The sequence below is a fragment of the Taudactylus pleione genome, unplaced genomic scaffold (assembly GCF_031769625.1).
Source record: "Taudactylus pleione unplaced genomic scaffold, aTauple2 ptg001032l, whole genome shotgun sequence".
Classification (NCBI taxonomy): Eukaryota; Metazoa; Chordata; class Amphibia; order Anura; family Myobatrachidae; genus Taudactylus; species Taudactylus pleione.
Window position 1 is genome coordinate 404,636 of NW_028285433.1, and position 19,619 is coordinate 424,254.

The 19,619-nt window shown below is 46.2% G+C and overlaps 1 protein-coding gene across 1 annotated transcript in view; it reads right to left on the reverse strand.

The window, feature by feature from the left end:
- Positions 1–3,333: 3,333 nt before the first annotated feature.
- LOC148454030 (stimulated by retinoic acid gene 6 protein-like) overlaps positions 3,334–19,619 on the reverse strand; it is a 114,234-nt gene continuing 97,948 nt past the window's right edge. Inside the window, exons 17-18 of the mRNA XM_088461279.1 lie at positions 5,019–5,165; positions 3,334–4,084 (exon numbers count right to left, since the gene is read on the reverse strand). Of these exons, the coding sequence (XP_088317405.1) occupies positions 3,843–4,084; positions 5,019–5,165 (389 nt within the window). The 3' untranslated portion in view covers positions 3,334–3,842. The remainder of the gene's footprint in view (positions 4,085–5,018; positions 5,166–19,619) is intronic.

Sequence of the window (19,619 nt, forward strand, 5' to 3'; positions counted from 1 at the left end):
ACACAGTTGGAAGAAAGAAGTCAATGTTGTTGTGTAATTTGGTATAGTCAGAGAGCTGAGAATGCTGGCAAAGCCTGCTAAAGCTCTCTTCGATAATAAATATTAAGATCATGACAAAACATGACAACACAAAACGCTTGCTCCAAGGCCCTACCCATATGCTGTGAGGCCCCACAATGAGCGTCCACCAAAAATTGTGGTTTTAAATTAATTAAAAATTAATTTCGATTTAAACGTTTTTTTGTTGCCTTGGTCGTGTATTAATACACTCGTATGTAAAATGTCACAATCTTTGCTTGTAAACTGGATTTGTCTAGAAAGACAGAAGTACAGAAGGACACATTTTCGCTTTGATATAGTAGAGAAGATAGAAAAGAAAAAATAGTAGATAAGCTAAATCCTTTTGTAATTCCGTACCTGACCTGTAGAGGGCGAATGCTATGCAAAGATTGTATTTTTTAATTCATTAAAAAGTAAAGTAATTAATTTTGATTTATTAGAAGATAAAGATAGAAAAGAAAAAATAGTAGATAAGCTAAATCCTTTTGTAATTCCGTACCTGACCTGTAGAGGGCGAATGCTATGCAAAAATTGTGGTTAATTTCGATTTCAAATTTTTTTAGTTGCCTCTGCCGTGTTTTAATACACTCGTATGTAAAATTTCACGATTGTGGCTTGTAAACTATGGATTTGTATAGAAAGACAGAAGGACACATTTTTCGCTTTTATGTAGTAGATAGATTTGAAGGACAGAGGGCCTCATTCAGAGGCGGTTGTTAGATGCAAGCGGTCGCTCTGAATCAAGGCGGCCGCTTGCATCCTGAATGGCCGTCTCCTTGTCGATCATTAAGCTGTTTGTTAACACCCACAGCTCTAACGACCTACATGGGTGATGGTCACGATGGTCAAGACCATCGGGGCTTACGACCAGACCCTAGGGTAGGGTCTGGGCACTCGTAAGCCCCAGGGAGCTTCCTGCTCTGTTCGAGCAGGAAGTTCCCCACTGACATCAGCAATGATGTCAGTGGGGCCGCCCCCAAACGGCAAGCGTTCCGACTGGAACGCCTCCGTTTGGCCAAGCACGCCCCCGGCCTGCCCAGCAAACGGGGCGAGCTGTCACTCAACATCGACAGCTCGCCCCGTCTGCTACGAGACCCCTAACGATGGAGCGCCCGTCGTTAGCCGGGTCTCGCGCATGCGCACAACGGAGCCGGCTCCGTCGTGCGCATGCACTGTGGGGCAACATCGAGTCGGTTGTGAGCGCTCAGCGCTCACGACTGTCTCTGAATGAGCTCCAGATTCCTTTGCTTGTTCATTTGTACAAATGTTTACATATTTGTGTCAGTCTCTACGGACTGTTTTAGAGCATATCTATAAACGTAAAATTTTAATTAATCATGGTAGGTTAAGTGCCCCATAAAGTAGAGTACCATGCCTTTTTATTTCCTTATATTTATTTATTAACATAAACATAATAAGTAAATGTTTATAAGAAGAAGTCACTTAAACTAACCCCTTTCTGCCACAGTCTATTGTGTCATTTTCCATGTTATGCTGCATACACACGGTCAGATTTTGTCAAAGATCTGAACGATAACGATTGTAAAAATCGTTCACATCTTTAACATGTGGGGCATGCATCGACCAATGATGCACGTTCCCGCATGTCAGATAACGATATCTGACATCGACTGTGTTTGCAGTCGGATTTGGACGATTTCATTCGTTTTAATACTGTCAGAAATCGTTCACAAAATCATTCAAATCGCTGATGAAATCGTTCAATCGTTAGCAAATCTTACCATGTGAATGCACCATTACTTTATTTTGAAAAAAAAAAAAAAGTTTCAATCATTGAATCATATTCCTGTAATATTAATAAAATGATTGCAATATCCGGCTTTGGTGTGCTATATATTTGATGAACACTGCAATCTGTTAACTCTCAGGTTGGAGAAAAGACATAAGCCGCATACACACTAGACAATTTTTCTGAACAATATGGACGATAACGATATCGTTCAACAATATATCGTTCATATGGTTCAGTGTGTATGCAGTGAACGACCAACGATGTGCGCTTCCGTGGGTCGTTAACAATGGACCTCATTCAGAGCCGCTCGCAAAATGCGAGCGCTCGCTCTGAATGAGGGCAGCTGCTTCTAAGTTCAGAGCCGGCCTCCTGGTCGCTCGCTAGGCTGTGGGTGACCTGAATGCAGGTGAGCGCTTTCGGGGACTGTACGCCATCTGGAAATGAAGTACATTTACATAATCAATTACCGAAAATTGAAGATTTTTGGGCTTTGATGAATACAATAATTTCGACATCCCCATATTACTACCGTATATACTCGAGTATAAGTCGACCCGAATATAAGCCGAGGTACCTACTTTTACCCCAAAAAACTGGGAAAACTTACTGACTCGAGTATAAGCCTAGTGTGGGAAATGGCAGCAGCTGGTAGTGCCCCCAGTAGTAATTCCCCCTGGTTGTGCCCCCAGTAGAAATCCCTCCTGGTAGTGCCCCCAGTGGTAATCCCCCCTTTCAGTGCCTCCAGTAGTAATCCCCCCCTGGTAGTACCCCCAGTAGTAATCCCCCCTTTTAGTGCCCCCTGTAGTAATCCCCCACTGGTAGTGCCCCCTGTAGTAATCCTCCCCTGGTAGTTCCCCCAGTGGTAATCCCCCCTTTTAGTGCCCCCTGTAGTAATCCCCCCCTGGTAGTGCCCCCTGTAGTAATCCCCCCTTTTAGTGCCCCCTGTAGTAATCGCCCCCTGATAATGCCCCTTGGTAGTGCCCCCTGTAGTCATCACCCCCTGGTAGTGCCCCCTGTAGTCCCCCCCCCTAGTAGAGAGAGACGTGAAAAGAATAAAAAATAAATAAACACATACCTTAAACTCCCGCTCCTGGTCCCGCCGCTGTCCGCTCCTCCGGCCGCTTTGCATGGGAGAGACGTCGTCATGACGACGTGTCTCCCATCACCCACTGCAGGAGCCGGAAGATGGCTCCCGCAGTGGGAGCAGCAGCAGCCGCTGAGAGTCTGACAGACTCCCAGCGGCTGCTGATTACACCAAACACGCAGCTGCCGGCTCCGGCGGCTGTGTGTTTGGCAGTGTGTAGCGCTGACCGAACTCCGTCCGGTCAGCGCTACACTTGACTCGAGTATAAGCCGAGGGGGTACTTTTTCAGCACATTTTTTGTGCTGAAAAACTCGGCTTATACTCGAGTATATATGGTACTTAACCAGGAGATATTAGTCATATCTCCTGCGTTAAGCCTTTTAATGAATACAAGTGATACATAATTATGGAAAAAAGTAGCTTAAAAATGAAAGGTTAGGTTTGATGAATAGGCCCCTCTGTGTGTCCCCTGGAGACCGGCTATGTCTGCGACAGCTTAGACTGACTCAGAAGGCCTGATCTGAGTTTGATGTTTCTGGTTTTGTGCATGTGTGGCGGATGTAAGATGCTTTCAGTGGGCGGCGCTAAACATTGGACAGCAAATGGGTCATTATCATATTTTTGCAATTGCCATACATGAGAAATTGCCACATCTGAATCAGGCCCTAAGTTCCTACATTTTGGAAATTTACAAAAACATGTTTTTTTGAAAAGTGATAGTGTCTGCACAAAGAAGATTACATTTAGAAGTTTGCACTAGGGCTGATATAGCACAATATAATTAATATTATACATTTTAAGTATTACTATTATTCAATGGGAGTAGAGTTCATGGACACAGTGTTCCTATACCTAAAGAACTCATGCAGTTCAATCTACAATATATAGGTATCTTTAGAAATATTTCCTGTTTCAGGAATGGTTAAAAAAAAGTCTCTCCAAGTCTTAAACACATATTGAGCGTCTTTCCCTTATTTCCACACAATTTATATCAATTGGCCTTTCCTGGTTATTTCTTATATCAGCCTCCATTATAGAAGCTTGAACAAGTCTGGTCTGTGTCACAGAGTTACTCAAATCCACATCATCCATTTCTTTAAGTTTCCTTTGTATTATGAGCCTAGGGTTTTTCAAAAGAGTGTAATACAGGAGCCATCTTGTTCTGGCTTTTACTGATGTACGAGGTCCTACAAAAAAAGAAAAATTATCACATATTGTTTCCTGGGTAGTTAAACCATACATGCCGACATTCTGCCAGCCCCCTCCGGGAGAGGGCAGCCAGGTTGGACAAGCAGGGCTGCATTGTGCCGTAGAGGGGGGCATGGCCAGGGATACTACCCGGCAATGGGGGCTGATCAGGAGGGCGTGGCCACTGAATCGCATCATTTTGGCCCAGCCCTTGCTACACAGTGCTGAGATTTTCAGCATTGTGAAGCAGGGGGCGGGTTCAGGATGACACGATTCAGCGCGAAACGCGTCATCGCCCGCTGCGGGGGTGTGTCTGGGATTTGCGGGGGGGTCCGTGGGGTCAGCAGCCGGACGGGAGGTTTACCTACTTTTCCGGGAGGCTGAGAGCTCCACCCAATTTTCGGGAGGCTCCCGGCCAAATCGGGAGAGTATGTGAGTTTGAGCTAAACCTAAAGAACATGTTGATCCAAGGTATGAGGACTATAGACAGACAGTAAAAAGGTTTGGCAATGTCTAGATAAACACCAGATGTTAGACAGTCAATAGGTCGACAGGGACACACTAAAGGTCGACATGGTAGAAGGTCAACAGGTACAAATGAACGACAGTGTCAAAAGGTCGATATACCTTTTGTATTTAGGCATGGATAAGGGTGACCCGGCGATAGAGATATATGTACAAGTCATTATACCAGTGAGAATATGTATTTAGTCCCGTGAGTGCAATGCGGACGCAATTACGGTCTACTTGTATTCAACTCTGTGAGGGGATATAGAATGGCAGCTGAGAACAGCCACGGTGAACACATTGTGATTGAATTACTCATATATTTTGGACATCTGACCACAATTTAGTTGTGTAGAGTGCTAACTCCATCCAATCCTTGCAACAAAGTGATTTATACCAGGAGAAAAACAGAATTGTGTCACTGACCTGCTGCATTATTGAACGCATTGTGTGCAGGTGATTCTTTCAGCCTTTTTTCAGCTCTCATTGTAAGAAGAATGTTGCAGAAACTTACAAGTACCGGGTTAGTATGATAGTGATCCACATATATCATGCCTATCCATGTTTTGTAGCCTTGAAAAAAAAGAAAACAAAATTATTATAATTATTTAATTATAGTTTTTCTATAATATTATAACAATATTTTCTACAGTAATGAAATTCATCCCTAACCTCTTAAACTGCATACACACACAACTATTTTGTTAACAACGATTTTATGAATGATATTCTGTCAGATTATCTGTCAGATTTTTTAAAGTGTAATGAACGATTTTTTTGAACTACAAACGATTTTTGCATATTCCCTTACTGAAAATCGTTCAGTTGACAAGTCTGAATGAACTACAAACTACAAACGTGAATGCGCATGAACGATAATCGTTCATCGTTTGACTCAGAAAGTGAACGATTTTTCCAAATGATTATCGTTAAATGATATCGTTTAACGATAATCGTTCAAAGCTTAATTGTCAAATGTATGTCACTTGTCTGTAATAAAAGTTAACTGGAATAACAGCTGGGATGATCCATTTGACTACATTGACAACCTTACTTTGATTAAAATGTACTTTCAGCATGTTGAATTACTTTCAGTATTGTGAAGGCTTGGAATAGAAAATGCCACTTTAAAGCATAGAAACACTATATTGAGAGTGAGTCCACACTCACTATGTCGGCAAGACAATGTCAGCACCAGGATCCCGACATGGGTGTAATGCAACTTAGAGCATTTTAACATGCGAGTCTTATAACTTTAAAGTTTAAACATGCTGGTAAGTGTCATGTTTAAAGTTAGAATACCCGTATGGTTGAATTCCTTATGCGGTATTACACCTTTGTCTGGATCCCGGTGCCAACGTTGTAATTTTGACGTAGTGACAGTGGACATACTGTCGACATGATCACCGCATACCCCACTTTACAGAATACTTATTGACGGTTTTCATTATCCTAGGTTTTAGCTCAATTACTAAAATAGTTAATCTATATACTTGTCCCTACATTTGTATACTGGTCCCTGACAAAAACAAACATGTTTTATGCAATAAACACATGTAAAACCAATTGGTATGCTTACTGGGACAGTCACTCTTTTTGACCAAAATCCCTGTCTTTCACCAGGTCCTTTGGGTCTTTTGAAAAAATCCAATGATTGGAAAATGTGTCTGCCTAGATCCTAACTATACATGTGTAATGCCATAAACTGTTTATTATTATTGTCAGCTATTTTAAAGGTGACAGGACATTCTCTGCAAAAGTGCTTGTGTGGATGAACCTTCATGTAGTTTTGCGTTATATTAGTAAAGTATTATAGTTAAATGAACATCTTTGGGTCAGAAATCAGGCTGAGCTGTCAGCGGGGTGTATCAGTGTGGTGCAGGGCCGGACTGGCCATCGGGCAATTCTGGCAAATGCCAGAAGGGCCGATGGCCAGATGGGCCAGTCTAGAAGTCTGCAGGCCCGCCCGGCAGCACTGCCTCCCGGGCGGCACTGCACTGCTGCTCAGTCAGACGGCAGCGTCATTACAGAATTACGTCATGACGCGGCCACGTCGTGACGTCATTCCGTTGCAGCCGGGCAAGAAATGTGCAGCTTCAGGGGGGGTAGGCCGGAGTCCAGGAAACTCCTGTGACTCGGCAGCATTGTACTCACCGCCGCTGGCCCAGACCGAGATGAGGAGGCAGGGCAAGCCTTCCTATAAGCTCCGCCTCCTATTCCTTGGAAATTCAACTATCATACGAGCGCGACGGACATCATGACGTCACGCCGCACATGTGCGCTCGCTCTCCTTTTTCAGTAACAGAAGAGCAGTGGAGGAGCAAAGCAGCAGTTCATGGAGGAGGACATCTTTGTAGTGAGTAGTGACTAGTGAGACTGGCAAGGAGGGGGAGAAAAGTAATCAAAAGCAATGGACAGAGGGAACACACATAAAGTGCTTGTAGTGAAAGAGGGGACATACAAGGCAGGTGGCTGGAGTGACAGAAGGTGCTGGAGGGCTACACAGGGTAGGTCGTTGGGGTGACGGGGGACACTAGGGGCATGTATCTAAAGTGACGGGGTTGGAAGGGAGACACGAGGCATGTGGCTAGAATGACAGAGGGGGCTGGATGAGAGACATGGGGCATGTGGCTAGAGTGACAGAGGGGGCTGGATGGGAGACATAGGGCATGTGGTTAGAGTGACAGAGGGGGCTGGACGAGAGACATGGGGCATGTGGCTAAAGTGACAGAGGGGGCTGGAGGGGAGACATGGGGCATGTGGTTAGAGTGACAGAGGGGGCTGGAGTGGAGACATGGGGCATGTGGCTGGACTGGAGTGACAAAGAGGGCTGAAGTGGGCATGTGGCTAAAGTAATAGAGGGAGTTGGAAGGGAGACACGGGGCATGTGGTTAGAGTGACAGAGGGGGCTGGATGAGAGACATGGGGCATGTGGCTAGAGTGACAGAGGGGGCTGGATGGGAGACATGGGGCATGTGGTTAGAGTGACAGAGGGGGCTGGATGGGAGACATGGGGCATGTGGTTAGAGTGACAGAGGGGGCTGGATGAGAGACATGGGGCATGTGGCTAAAGTGACAGAGGGGGTTGGAGGGGAGACATGGGGCATGTGGTTAGAGTGACAGAGGGGGCTGGAGTGGAGACATGGGGCATGTGGATAGAGTGACAGAGGGGGCTGGATGGAAGACATGGGGCATGTGGCTAAAGTGACAGAGGGGGTTGGAGGGGAGACATGGGGCATGTGGTTAGAGTGACAGAGGGAGCTGGAGTGGAGACATGGGGCATGTCTCACGAGCGGCCAGAAAGATGGTTGCGATGGTCAAGACATGGTGAAAAAAAATGCAGAATTGGTGTTTAGGGGTGCAGGCTTAAAAAGAATAGCCTGCATCTCTGTGAATAGCCCCTAAAAATAAACTGTTAAAAAAATAGGGAAAGCCCAAAAAAAATATTTTAATTTTGGGGTTAAAAAAAAAATATGGGGAACAAGTTTTTAAATAACGAAATTAATTCAGGGGGGGTTTCCAAGTATGCGGCAGGTGTTTAAAAGAATGTGGGTGGTAGCGGCTTGTGCATTTTTGAAGAATTTTCAAAATGCACTTTAGGGACTTAAAAATATACTTGCACACATTTTCATGTACCCCAAAATTGAAGCGCATAGTTAATTTTTGCCCAAAAAAACCTAAGTGCTATTCTTTATCACTTCTTCAAAGGCGGGAAAAAACACTGGCCGCGGCTATTTAAAAATCCCGACAATATGCAGAAGGCCAAATCGGGGGTACCTACAGTGATTTCCCATGTCAGGAAATATTTTGGGGTGTGCCAGGATCAATTCCCGAAAAGTCATAGGACTTTTCGCCAGTCAGTTTTTTGCCGGGTCCCGTTTCCGCACCTTTTCATTGAATACGGGGATAAGCCCGATACTTTATCCCCACTCAAACCTCCGATGTGGAGCAAAAATTCCAGCACAGACTTTTCGCTCCCATATTGAATATGCCCCAGAGGGTAGGTGACTAGAATTACAGAGCTGGAGGAGACACACAGGGCATGTGGCTGGAGTGACAAAGGGGGCTGTAGTGGACACATGGGGCATGTGGCTTGTGTGACAGGGGGCTAGTGGGGACACACTGGGGATATGGCTAGAGTGACAGAGGGGGCTGGAGGGGACACATATGGCATGTGGCTAGAGTGACGGGGCTGGAGGGGAGACATGGGACATGTGGATGAGTGACAGAGGGGGCTGGAGGGTACATGTGACTGGAAAGACATAGGGAGCTGGAGTGACACAGTAAGGAGTGAGGCACTGTTGTATGATGATGACATTGATTACATTCCCACACAAACAGGCAATTTCTGGACCGTGGGCCTGATTCAGACCCGCTCACGAGCGCTGAGCGCTCGCAAGCGGGTCGATGTTGGCCAAGTGTGTATGCACAGGAGGGAGCCGGCTCCGTCGTGCGCATGCATAAGACCCGCATAGCGACAGTCAAGCCGTCGCTATGGGTCTCGCTACAAAGGGGGCTTGCTGTCGATGTTGAGGGACAGCACGCCCCCTTTGGTGGGCATGCCAGGGACATGGCTGCCCAGATGGAGGCGTTCCCATGGAAATGCCTACCGTCTGGGGCCGGCCCCACTGACATCACAAATGATGTCAGTGGGAGTGCTTTTGGCTCTGATAGAGCCAAAAGCACACCAGGGCTTGCAGCAGATGAGACCCTACTACAAGGGTCTCGCCGTAAGCCCGATGGTCACGATGGTCTTGACCATCGCGACCATCTTTTTGGCCGCTCGCTATAGCTGTGGGTGGTCACCCACAGCTATGCGAGCGGCCAGGAGGCCGCTCTAAAAAAAGAGAGGGAGGGCACTAATTCACTCTGAAAGAGCGTCCGGCTCTGAATCAGGTCCCATGTGATCTCCAACATGAACAATGAATACCTACTGAAGATACTGTCCAAGCAGGATCAATTTATTCAGAGGTCACCTATTACAGAGAAATCACCATACAGGTAAGGTGTATTTTTTATTTAGTATACACAAAAAAAATTATAGATTTTTTTTTAAAGGGGGTTTTGAGCACTAGCATTAGAAAGGCTGGTAAGTGATACTCTGGGTAGACTGCAGACTGGCAGGGATAGTATAGAGAGGCAGTATTAATTTAATTATCAACTCCCATCATACACAAAAATGGGGGGTATTTTTATTATTTACAGTAGAGGGGACTGTACAGTGCTATATGAGGACGAATAAAAGAGCTCCCAGCACACACTGATATGTGGGATTATCATACTAGTATTGGACCCATTTGCTGGATCACTAGTTATTGCAAATGTTTTTTGCCCACTTTGCCCCCTAGTTTCTCTCTCTCTGTCCCCCTAGTCTCTCTCTCTCTCTGTCCCTCTAGTCTCTCTCTGTGCCCCTAGTCTCTCTCTCTCTCTGTGTCCCCCAGACTCTCTCTCTCTGTCCCCCTAGTGCCTGTCTCTCTGTCTCAGTGTCTCTCTCTGTGTGTCTCTCTAGTCTCTCTCTCTGTCCCTCTAGTCTCTCTCTGTCCCTCTAGTCTCTCTCTCTCTCTGTCCCTCTAGTCTCTCTCTGTCCCTCTAGTCTCTCTATCTCTGTCCCTATAGTCTCTCTCTCTCTGTCCCTCTAGTCTCTTTCTCTCTCTCTGTCCCTCTAGTACCATTTGCTGGATCACTAGCTATTGCAAATGTTTTTTGCCCACTTTGCCCCCTAGTCTCTCTCTGCCCCCCTAGTCTCTCTCTGTCCCCCTAGTCTCTCTCTCTGTCCCCCTAATCTCTCACTCTGTCCCCCTAGTCTCTCTCTGTCCCTCTAGTCTCTCTCTCTGTCCCTCTAGTCTCTCTCTCTCTCTGTCCCTCTAGTCTCTCTCTCTGTCTCTCTAGTCTTTCTCTCTGTGTGTCCCTCTAGTCTCTCTCTCGCTGTCCCTCTAGTCTCTCTCTCCCTCTAGTCCTCTCTCTGTCCCTCTAGTCTCTATCTCTTTCTCTCTGTCCCTCTAGTCTCTCTCTCTGTCCCTCTAGTCTCTCTCTCTCTCTGTCCCTCTAGTCTCTCTCTCTGTCTCTCTAGTCTTTCTCTCTGTGTGTCCCTCTAGTCTCTCTCTCGCTGTCCCTCTAGTCTCTCTCTCTGTCCCCCTAATCTCTCACTCTGTCCCCCTAGTCTCTCTCTGTCCCTCTAGTCTCTCTCTCTGTCCCTCTAGTCTCTCTCTCTCTCTCTGTCCCTCTAGTCTCTCTCTCTGTCTCTCTAGTCTTTCTCTCTGTGTGTCCCTCTTGTCTCTCACTCGCTGTCCCTCTAGTCTCTCTCTCCCTCTAGTCCTCTCTCTGTCCCTCTAGTCTCTATCTCTTTCTCTCTGTCCTCTAGTCTCTCTCTCTCTGTCCCCCTAGTCTCTCTCTCTGTCCCTCTAGTCTCTCTCTCTCTCTGTCCCTCTAGTCTCTCTCTCTGTCTCTCTAGTCTTTCTCTCTGTGTGTCCCTCTAGTCTCTCTCTCGCTGTCCCTCTAGTCTCTCTCTGTCCCTCTAGTCTCTCTATCTCTGTCCCTATAGTCTCTCTCTCTCTGTCCCTCTAGTCTCTTTCTCTCTCTCTGTCCCTCTAGTACCATTTGCTGGATCACTAGCTATTGCAAATGTTTTTTGCCCACTTTGCCCCCTAGTCTCTCTCTGCCCCCCTAGTCTCTCTCTGTCCCCCTAGTCTCTCTCTCTGTCCCCCTAATCTCTCACTCTGTCCCCCTAGTCTCTCTCTGTCCCTCTAGTCTCTCTCTCTGTCCCTCTAGTCTCTCTCTCTCTCTGTCCCTCTAGTCTCTCTCTCTGTCTCTCTAGTCTTTCTCTCTGTGTGTCCCTCTAGTCTCTCTCTCGCTGTCCCTCTAGTCTCTCTCTCCCTCTAGTCCTCTCTCTGTCCCTCTAGTCTCTATCTCTTTCTCTCTGTCCCTCTAGTCTCTCTCTCTGTCCCTCTAGTCTCTCTCTCTCTCTGTCCCTCTAGTCTCTCTCTCTGTCTCTCTAGTCTTTCTCTCTGTGTGTCCCTCTAGTCTCTCTCTCGCTGTCCCTCTAGTCTCTCTCTCTGTCCCCCTAATCTCTCACTCTGTCCCCCTAGTCTCTCTCTGTCCCTCTAGTCTCTCTCTCTGTCCCTCTAGTCTCTCTCTCTCTCTCTGTCCCTCTAGTCTCTCTCTCTGTCTCTCTAGTCTTTCTCTCTGTGTGTCCCTCTTGTCTCTCACTCGCTGTCCCTCTAGTCTCTCTCTCCCTCTAGTCCTCTCTCTGTCCCTCTAGTCTCTATCTCTTTCTCTCTGTCCTCTAGTCTCTCTCTCTCTGTCCCCCTAGTCTCTCTCTCTGTCCCTCTAGTCTCTCTCTCTCTCTGTCCCTCTAGTCTCTCTCTCTGTCTCTCTAGTCTTTCTCTCTGTGTGTCCCTCTAGTCTCTCTCTCGCTGTCCCTCTAGTCTCTCTCTCCCTCTAGTCCTCTCTCTGTCCCTCTAGTCTCTATCTCTTTCTCTCTGTCCCTCTAGTCTCTCTCTCTCTGTCCCCCTAGTCTCTCTCTCTGTCCCTCTAGTCTCTCTATCTCTCTCTGTCCCTCAAGTCTCTCTGTCCCCCTAGTCTCTCTCTCTGTCCCCCTAGTCTCTCTCTATCTGTCCCCCTAGTCTCTCTCTCTGTCCCCCTAGTCTCCCTGTCCCTCTAGTCTCTCTCTCTCTGTCCCTCTAGTCTCTCTCTCTGTCCCCCTAGTCTCTCTCTCTCTGTCCCCATAGTTTCTTTCTCTCTCTCTGTCCCTCTCTCTCTGTCCCCCTAGTCTCTTTCTCTCTCTCTCTGTTCCTCTAGTCTCTCTCTGTCCCCCTAATCTCTCGCTCTGTCCCTCTAGTCTCTCTCTCAGGGCCTGATTCAGAGCCGCTCGTAAGTGGCCGCTCGTTCATTCCGAGCGATGTTCGCACATCTGCGCATGCATATGGGTTGTAATGCGCATGCGCCAACCAGTTAGTACGGTCGGAAAGCGTGTGCTCGTAAAATAGCAAATGCCTGCTAATTTGAGTGACAGGATGAGGCGTTTGTGGGTGGTAACAGGGGAAGGTGCTTGAAAATGGGGAGTGGAGATCTGAACGCAGGCGTGCCAAACGGTCAAAACGGGCGTTTAATGGGTGTGCATAATTAACAAAGCAGCGTCATCGGCCACGTCACTTGATTGTCTTTTAGCTTGAACTGCTCGCATGACTGCGGTAGAAAAATGCTACCACAACAATAGCGAGCAGTTCATACGCCGTTTGATGTACTCAATCTAATAAATAGCGGAGATGATGTATGATGCGAGCGGCCAGGGGGCGTTTTTTCAAAATAGCGAGCGCATGTTTCGTTCGCTCGTTCAGACATAAGAGGCGTCAACAGACCGCAAAGAGCGAGCGGTTAATTTAAATATCCGGCCCCTTTTTCAGAACGACCGTCCGCAAATAGCGTCCGGCTCTGAATCAGGCCCTCTGTCCATCTAGTCTCTCTCTCTCTAGTCTTTCTCTGTGTCCCCCCAGACTCTCTCTCTCTGTCCCCCTAGTGCCTGTCTCTCTGTCTCAGTGTCTCTCTCTGTGTGTCTCTCTAGTCTCTCTCTCTGTCCCTCTAGTCTCTCTCTCTCTGTCCCTCTAGTCCCATTTGCTGGATCACTAGCTATTGCAAATGTTTTTTGCCCTCTCTGCCCCCCTAGTCTCTCTCTGTCCCCCTAGTCTCTCTCTCTGACCCCCTAATCTCTCGCTCTGTCCCCCTAGTCTCTCTCTGTCCCTCTAGTCTCTCTCTCTGTCTCTCTATCTCTCTGTCCCTCTAGTCTCTCTCGGTCTCTCTAGTCTCTCTCTCTGTGTCCCTCTAGTCTCTCTCTCGCTGTCCCTCTAGTCTCTCTCTCTCCCTCTAGTCCTCTCTCTGTCCTTCTAGTCTCTCTCTTTCTCTCTGTCCCTCTAGTCTCTCTCTCTATGTCCCCCTAGTCTCTCTCTGTCCCTCTAGTCTCTCTCTCTCTCTGTCCCCCTAGTCTCTCTCTCTGTCCCCCTAGTCTCACTCTCTGTCCCCCTAGTCTCTCTCTCTGTCCCCTTAGTCTCTCTCTCTGTCCCCCTAGTCTTTCTCTCTTTGTCCCCCTAGTCTCTCTCTCTGTCCCCCTAGTCTCTCTGTCCCTCTAGTATCTCTCTCTCTGTCCCTCTAGTCTCTCTCTCTGTCCCTCTAGTCTCTCTCTCTGTCCCTCTAGTCTCTCTCTCTCTCTGTCCCCCTAGTCTCTCTCTGTCCCCCTAGTCTCTTTCTCTCTCTCTGTGCCTCTAGTCCCTCTCTCTCTCTGTCCCCCTAGTCTTTCTCTCTCTCTCTGTTCCTCTAGTCTCTCTCTCTCTCTCTCTCTGTCCCCCTGGTCTCTCTCTCTCTCTGTCCCTCTAGTCTCTCTCTAGTATTTCTCTCTGTCCCCCTGGCCTTTCTCTCTGCCCCCCTGGTCTCTCTCTCTATGTGTCCCCCAGACTCTCTCTCTGTGTCCCATACTCTCTCTCTGTCCCCCTAGTGCCTGTCTCTCTGTCTCCGTGTCTCTCTAGTCTCTCTCTCTGTCCCTCTAGTCTATCTCTGTCCCTATAGTCTCTCTCTCTGTCCCTCTAGTCTCTCTCTGTCCCTCTAGTCTCTCTCTCTCTGTCCCTCTAGCTCTCTCTCTGTCCCTCTAGTCTCTCTCTCTCTCTGTCCCTCTAGTCTCTCTCTGTCCCTCTAGTCTCTCTCTCTGTCCCTCTAGTCTCTCTCTGTCTCTCTAGTCTCTCTCTGTGTGTGTCCCTCTAGTCTCTCTCTCTCTCTCTGTCCCTCTAGTCTCTGTCCCTCTAGTCTCTCTCTCTCTGTCCCTCTAGTCTCTCTCTCTGTGTGTCCCTCTAGTCTCTCTGTCCCTCTAGTCTCTCTCTCTCCCTCTAGCCCTCTCTCTGTCCCTCTAGTCTCTCTCTCTCTCTGTCCCTCTAGTCTCTCTCTCTGTGTGTGACTCTCTAGTCTCTCTCTCTGTCCCTCTAGTCTCTCTCTCTGACTCTCTAGTCTCTCTGTGTCCCTCTAGTCTCTCTCTGTCCCTCTAGTCTCTCTCTCTGTCCCACTAGTCTCTCTCCATCTAGTCCTCTCTCTGTCCCTCTAGTCTCTCGCTTTCTCTGTCCCCCTAGTCTCTCTCTCTCTGTCCACCTAGTCTCTCTCTCTCTCTCTTTGTCCCTCTAGTCTCTTTGTCCCTCTAGTCTCTGTCCCCCCAGTCTCTCTATCTGTCCCTCTAGTCTCTTTCTCTCCCTCTCTGTTCCTCTAGTCTCTCTCTCTGTTCCTCTAGTCTCTCTCTCTCTCCCCCCCTAGTCTCTCTCTTTCTTTCCCCCTAGTCTCTCTTTGTCATTCTAGTCTCTCTTTGTCCCTCTAGTCTCTCTGTCCTCCTAGTCTCTCTCTCTGTCCCCTACTGTTTTGGCATATTGTAGAAGGAGCACTACTGTGTGACATAACCAGAATAAGGGGCTCCACTGTGCAGTGAAATGTGAGCAAGGGGCACCAATGTGTGGCATAATTTGCATGTGAGGTACTATTGTGTGGTTGTGCCCCTTCTCAGCAAGACTACATCAGGTTTTTTTGGCACGCATTCTCCTTGCTTCAATTTTGGATGGGGGCACCAATGCTCTTTATGTACACAGGGAACCAACATGTATCATTTTTATGCTTTCGTGTGCCTTACCTTTTCTTTGTGTGTGACCTCGACCAATGAAATTCCATCTTTACCTAACAGAATCAACCTTGCCTTGTAAATGACTGCAACTTTAAAAAAACGATCGAGATCAGTCTGCATCCCGCACCTTCGGCAGACTCGATCTCTATTACATTCCGCCCCTTATGTCTGACTATGGCACATTTTTGAATCCCCTGCAGGATGTGCTCTGTGTGTATTTTAATACAGAGAATGATGTTCACTTGTATTGTGTTCTGATATTAATTATATTTGTAAGAGTATAGACTAAGAAGTGGGAGGAGTAAGGAATAGTAAGGGGAGGAGTTTATGCCAGGTGCTGACGCGAGGTGGGCCTGTGTGCTGTAAATGCCAGGGCCTATTTTTAGTCCCAGTCCGGCCCTGGTGTGTTGAGTGTACTGACTGACAGCTGTCATCAGCCTACCTTATGTTCAGGATTGCTTGCAAATGATCCAACAATATGAAGTACACCAAACTTACATAGAAACTGTCACATACTGTACTTGTATAGTGTCAGTTTTATAACATCATATATCATATTCAAACATACAATATAGAATTTATTCATACATTTTTATTTTTATCACCATCCCAAAATAAAAGTTAATAATCGTCATCATCATCATCAAACCTTATTTATAAACGGCAACAGAATTTGCAGTGCCGTGTAGAATAATACACATGTGACATACAGGCAAAGAGTAGAGCAGAATAAAGGGTGCATAGATGCAATTAATGACCAAATTGCAAGTATGCATACAATACAGTGCCTTGCAAAAGTATTTACCCCCTTGGCTTTTTACCTTTTTTATTACATTACAACCTGTAATTAATTTTTTTTTTTTAATGTGATGGATCTGCACAAAATAGTCTAATTTGGTGAAGTGAAATGAGAAATATACAGTATATATAAAGAAGAATCTTTATAAATAAAATTCTGAAAATTCGCATGTGCATATGTAATAAACCCCTTTGCTATTGTCGAAGCCGAATGATTGGCTGAGACCAAATCTTAAATTAATATCTGGCAACACCATTTTGTGTCGCCCCTGACGATGCCATCTTGTGTTGCGAGTATTAGCTTCGTGCGTCTGCGTTGCTGCTGCATATAAAATATACAAGATGCACAACACATAGTTGCACTGTTTATCAAAGCACTCTACACATAAAAGCAGCACGCATATTAGCGACTTTACGCAATATTCTCACACTTACACATACCAAAACTTATAAAAAGGTTCCTCTGCATTAAAAGCTTAATAGAGGTTTTATTAACGAATACTTATGTTGTGAAATGTAATGTATACAATATTTAAGGTATATAAGCTAGTAGACATATCATGTTTGATACCATTCTAAATCACTGTTTATTTGCAGATTTCCGGTTCGACCCGCAAGGAAATCGCATCATGCGTTCGCAAGATATGAACTATATGAAATTAGTGGTTAGAATGTAAAGCTGTATGAAGTGTCTTTTATTAGTTTAAACCAGTTCATCGGCGGGAAAACCACACAAAGCAACATCTGAGGAACTGGGACATACCCCCAGTGATGCTGTATGAACTGTCCAGTGACCTGCATCGTACCAGAATGTCCATGAGCATGACCCAATGGAAACCTGTTTCTTTGTTCTGTAAGGTATATAGCTGGCTTACTGGTTATAGTACACAGCCATTCTTCTTGGATGACCACAGGCTTCTGGAGTGACACTGGCCAAAGTTCCCACTAGATCTAAGCTAGTAACTTTCTTTTATTGCAATAAGAACTTTTGTGCTTTGGAACCACAATAAAGGTCTGGAAAGCAATTATTTCTTATACAACTTGTATTGCTAAACAGCGACATTTAGGTATATAGATTAAGGGGTATCGATAGATGGGGGCTCGCAGCTGATATCACACCACCGAAATTCGCACAATAGCGAATGGACTTCGATTCCGCACCAAAGGGTGGAAGGCACCATAAGCAGATAAGAACGCACTGTGTTCAAAACCCTGCTACCATTCAGTGTTGTGGAATCGATGTCCTTTATTGTGTAATTTTAAGGGGCGTTGATTAGGAACCTGGGGACAAGAGAGAAAGGTTTGTTTCTTTTATTGTCTGTTCGCACTTTGTGTGTTAGTCGCATTATTGTGTATGCGACTAGTCGCACAATAGCGAACACGTGTATCCGGTAATACTGCCATGGGTTTAAACAGTAATTTTGATAAATAGTCTTGTTATATGCTTAGTGTGGTTAACTGGTTAACCCCTTTAAATTGCAACTGCCAAATTTAAGTAAAAAAATTTCTGCGCAGAAAACAAAAGGTGTATGAAAGTGAATGTATGCGTATGATGAAAAGGTCACTGTCTGTTAGGCCTAGAGAAACTCAGTAGGTGCCCGACGGGGTAAGAAAACTACTGGGCCAGTGTACAGAGCAGGTACATTGTGGTTTTCGGTAGCTAACCATAAGTTTCCCGTGCGTCGGGAATACGGAGGCTAGCTGTTGATCGGCCCCTCAGAGTGATCGCAAAACCCATTGATAAGTTAGGTTCTCTGGGCATTGCAATTAGACCACACGGTTGGGTAGACCGTGATTGTGCCGGGGGGCATGTGGAGTCAAATCACTGGAAAGGGTAAGCGTTATTGGAACAATTACATGCTACCAGAGGAAAGTAACTCGAAAAGGGAAGGAGTGCGTACACGTAGCTCGTGAAATCGTGTACAAGCGAGCGGTGAAGCTTGGTTGAATTTCCCACAAGCAGGGTATATTGCAATAGGCAGGTATTTTGCTCCTCGTTGTGCAAGCTGACCGAAACGGCAAGCGGGTCAGCAGGCATAACGTGAGGGAGTGCGTACACGTAGCTCGTGAAAGCGTGTACCGGTCGACATTTTCTTAGCAAGGTTTCGGCGTTTTCCCAGATGGGTGCCAGACAATCGCTAGTCATGGTCGATGAGAAGCTGCTCATGGAAGGACCGACAGGGTCGGCAAGGCATATAATGTATACTAAGTATGGTGAGTATGCAACTGCGTACTGTGATATATGGGTTAAGATGACCAAAGTATGTGTGAAGCCTTTCCCTAAAATCTGCAGTTTTGATTTGGAGGTGCTAAACAATTTAAAAGATAGGATATGTGTAGTCAAATCCCTGAAGACACGTGTAAAGTATAATGACTGTTTAAAATTGTGGCAGCATGAGGGAAACATGTGGCTGAGTGGCGCGAATGCGGCGGAAAACAGCGTTGCGCATGCTAAGCAAGGGAGCGTGTATGCGACGCAGAACAGTGTCATGTGAGCACCTCATGGGAGCGCGCCCATACCGCAAGGTAGTGCTTCCAATAGCAAAGGGAATAGCGCATGCGCACCACCACCACCACCTTATGCGGTGGGCGGTGATGGTACAGCCGATAATAAAATCTATAAAAATGTAACAAGTAATTTGTACCCTGTCCTGAGTAATCATAAGGAAAATGTGTATGTAGATGCTGAACCTGTTGTAGTGTCAGCTGTTTCACATGTAATTAATCTGTTAGAGAAAGCACTGATACAGGAAAGGGAAGTGACCTCACCAAGTGTAGCAGTAGAAGTGATCCCACCTGCCGTACAGGTCATGGAGATTGGTGAGAATAGTGCAATACGTAGCAGTAGCAGATTGAACCCCCAAGTACCAAAGCCAACGTTCCCACAGTTAACAATAGAAAAGTGGTAGGTGTCCATCATGTCCAATAACTGTTCCCAATGGGAATCCGAACGGAGATGGTGTAGTTCCCACGAGGGAAGTAACTATGCATTGTCCATGGACGAGGGCAGAGTTACATTCCATAATGTCAGATTCCCCGATCCTAGAAAATAATTAGCTAAGTGTCAAAAGTTTGTTAAGGATTTGGGTAATGCCCACGAGCCAATGAATAAAGATTGGTGAGTGGTATTACGGGCATGTCTCCACTCCAATACCGATGTGAAAAAGTTTATCACGGCGTGTGTATTGGATGGAGACGACCCTTTATCTGATGAGGATAATCTAAACTTTACACGCATAGTCACACAATTGGCCATATATTTTCCAGTTGTAGTGAACTGGAGTAAAATCTTCACTTTCAGACAAAAGGATGGTGAGTCAGCAGCAGATTATTTCACCAGAGCACTGCAGACAATCACTCAGTATACTGGTATAGAGAATATAAAAGATAACACATGCCACAGGGAAGTAGCGGTCACGGTACTTATGGATGGTCTCAGAGATAGTCTGAAGACCAGGGTTCAAACACAAAACACATATCAACATACCTTGCCACAAAACCCATACCATACACAGCCACAAACTCTTCACGCACCACAAACCACACAGCCACAAAACCCATTTCAATCACGGAGGTGTTTTAATTGT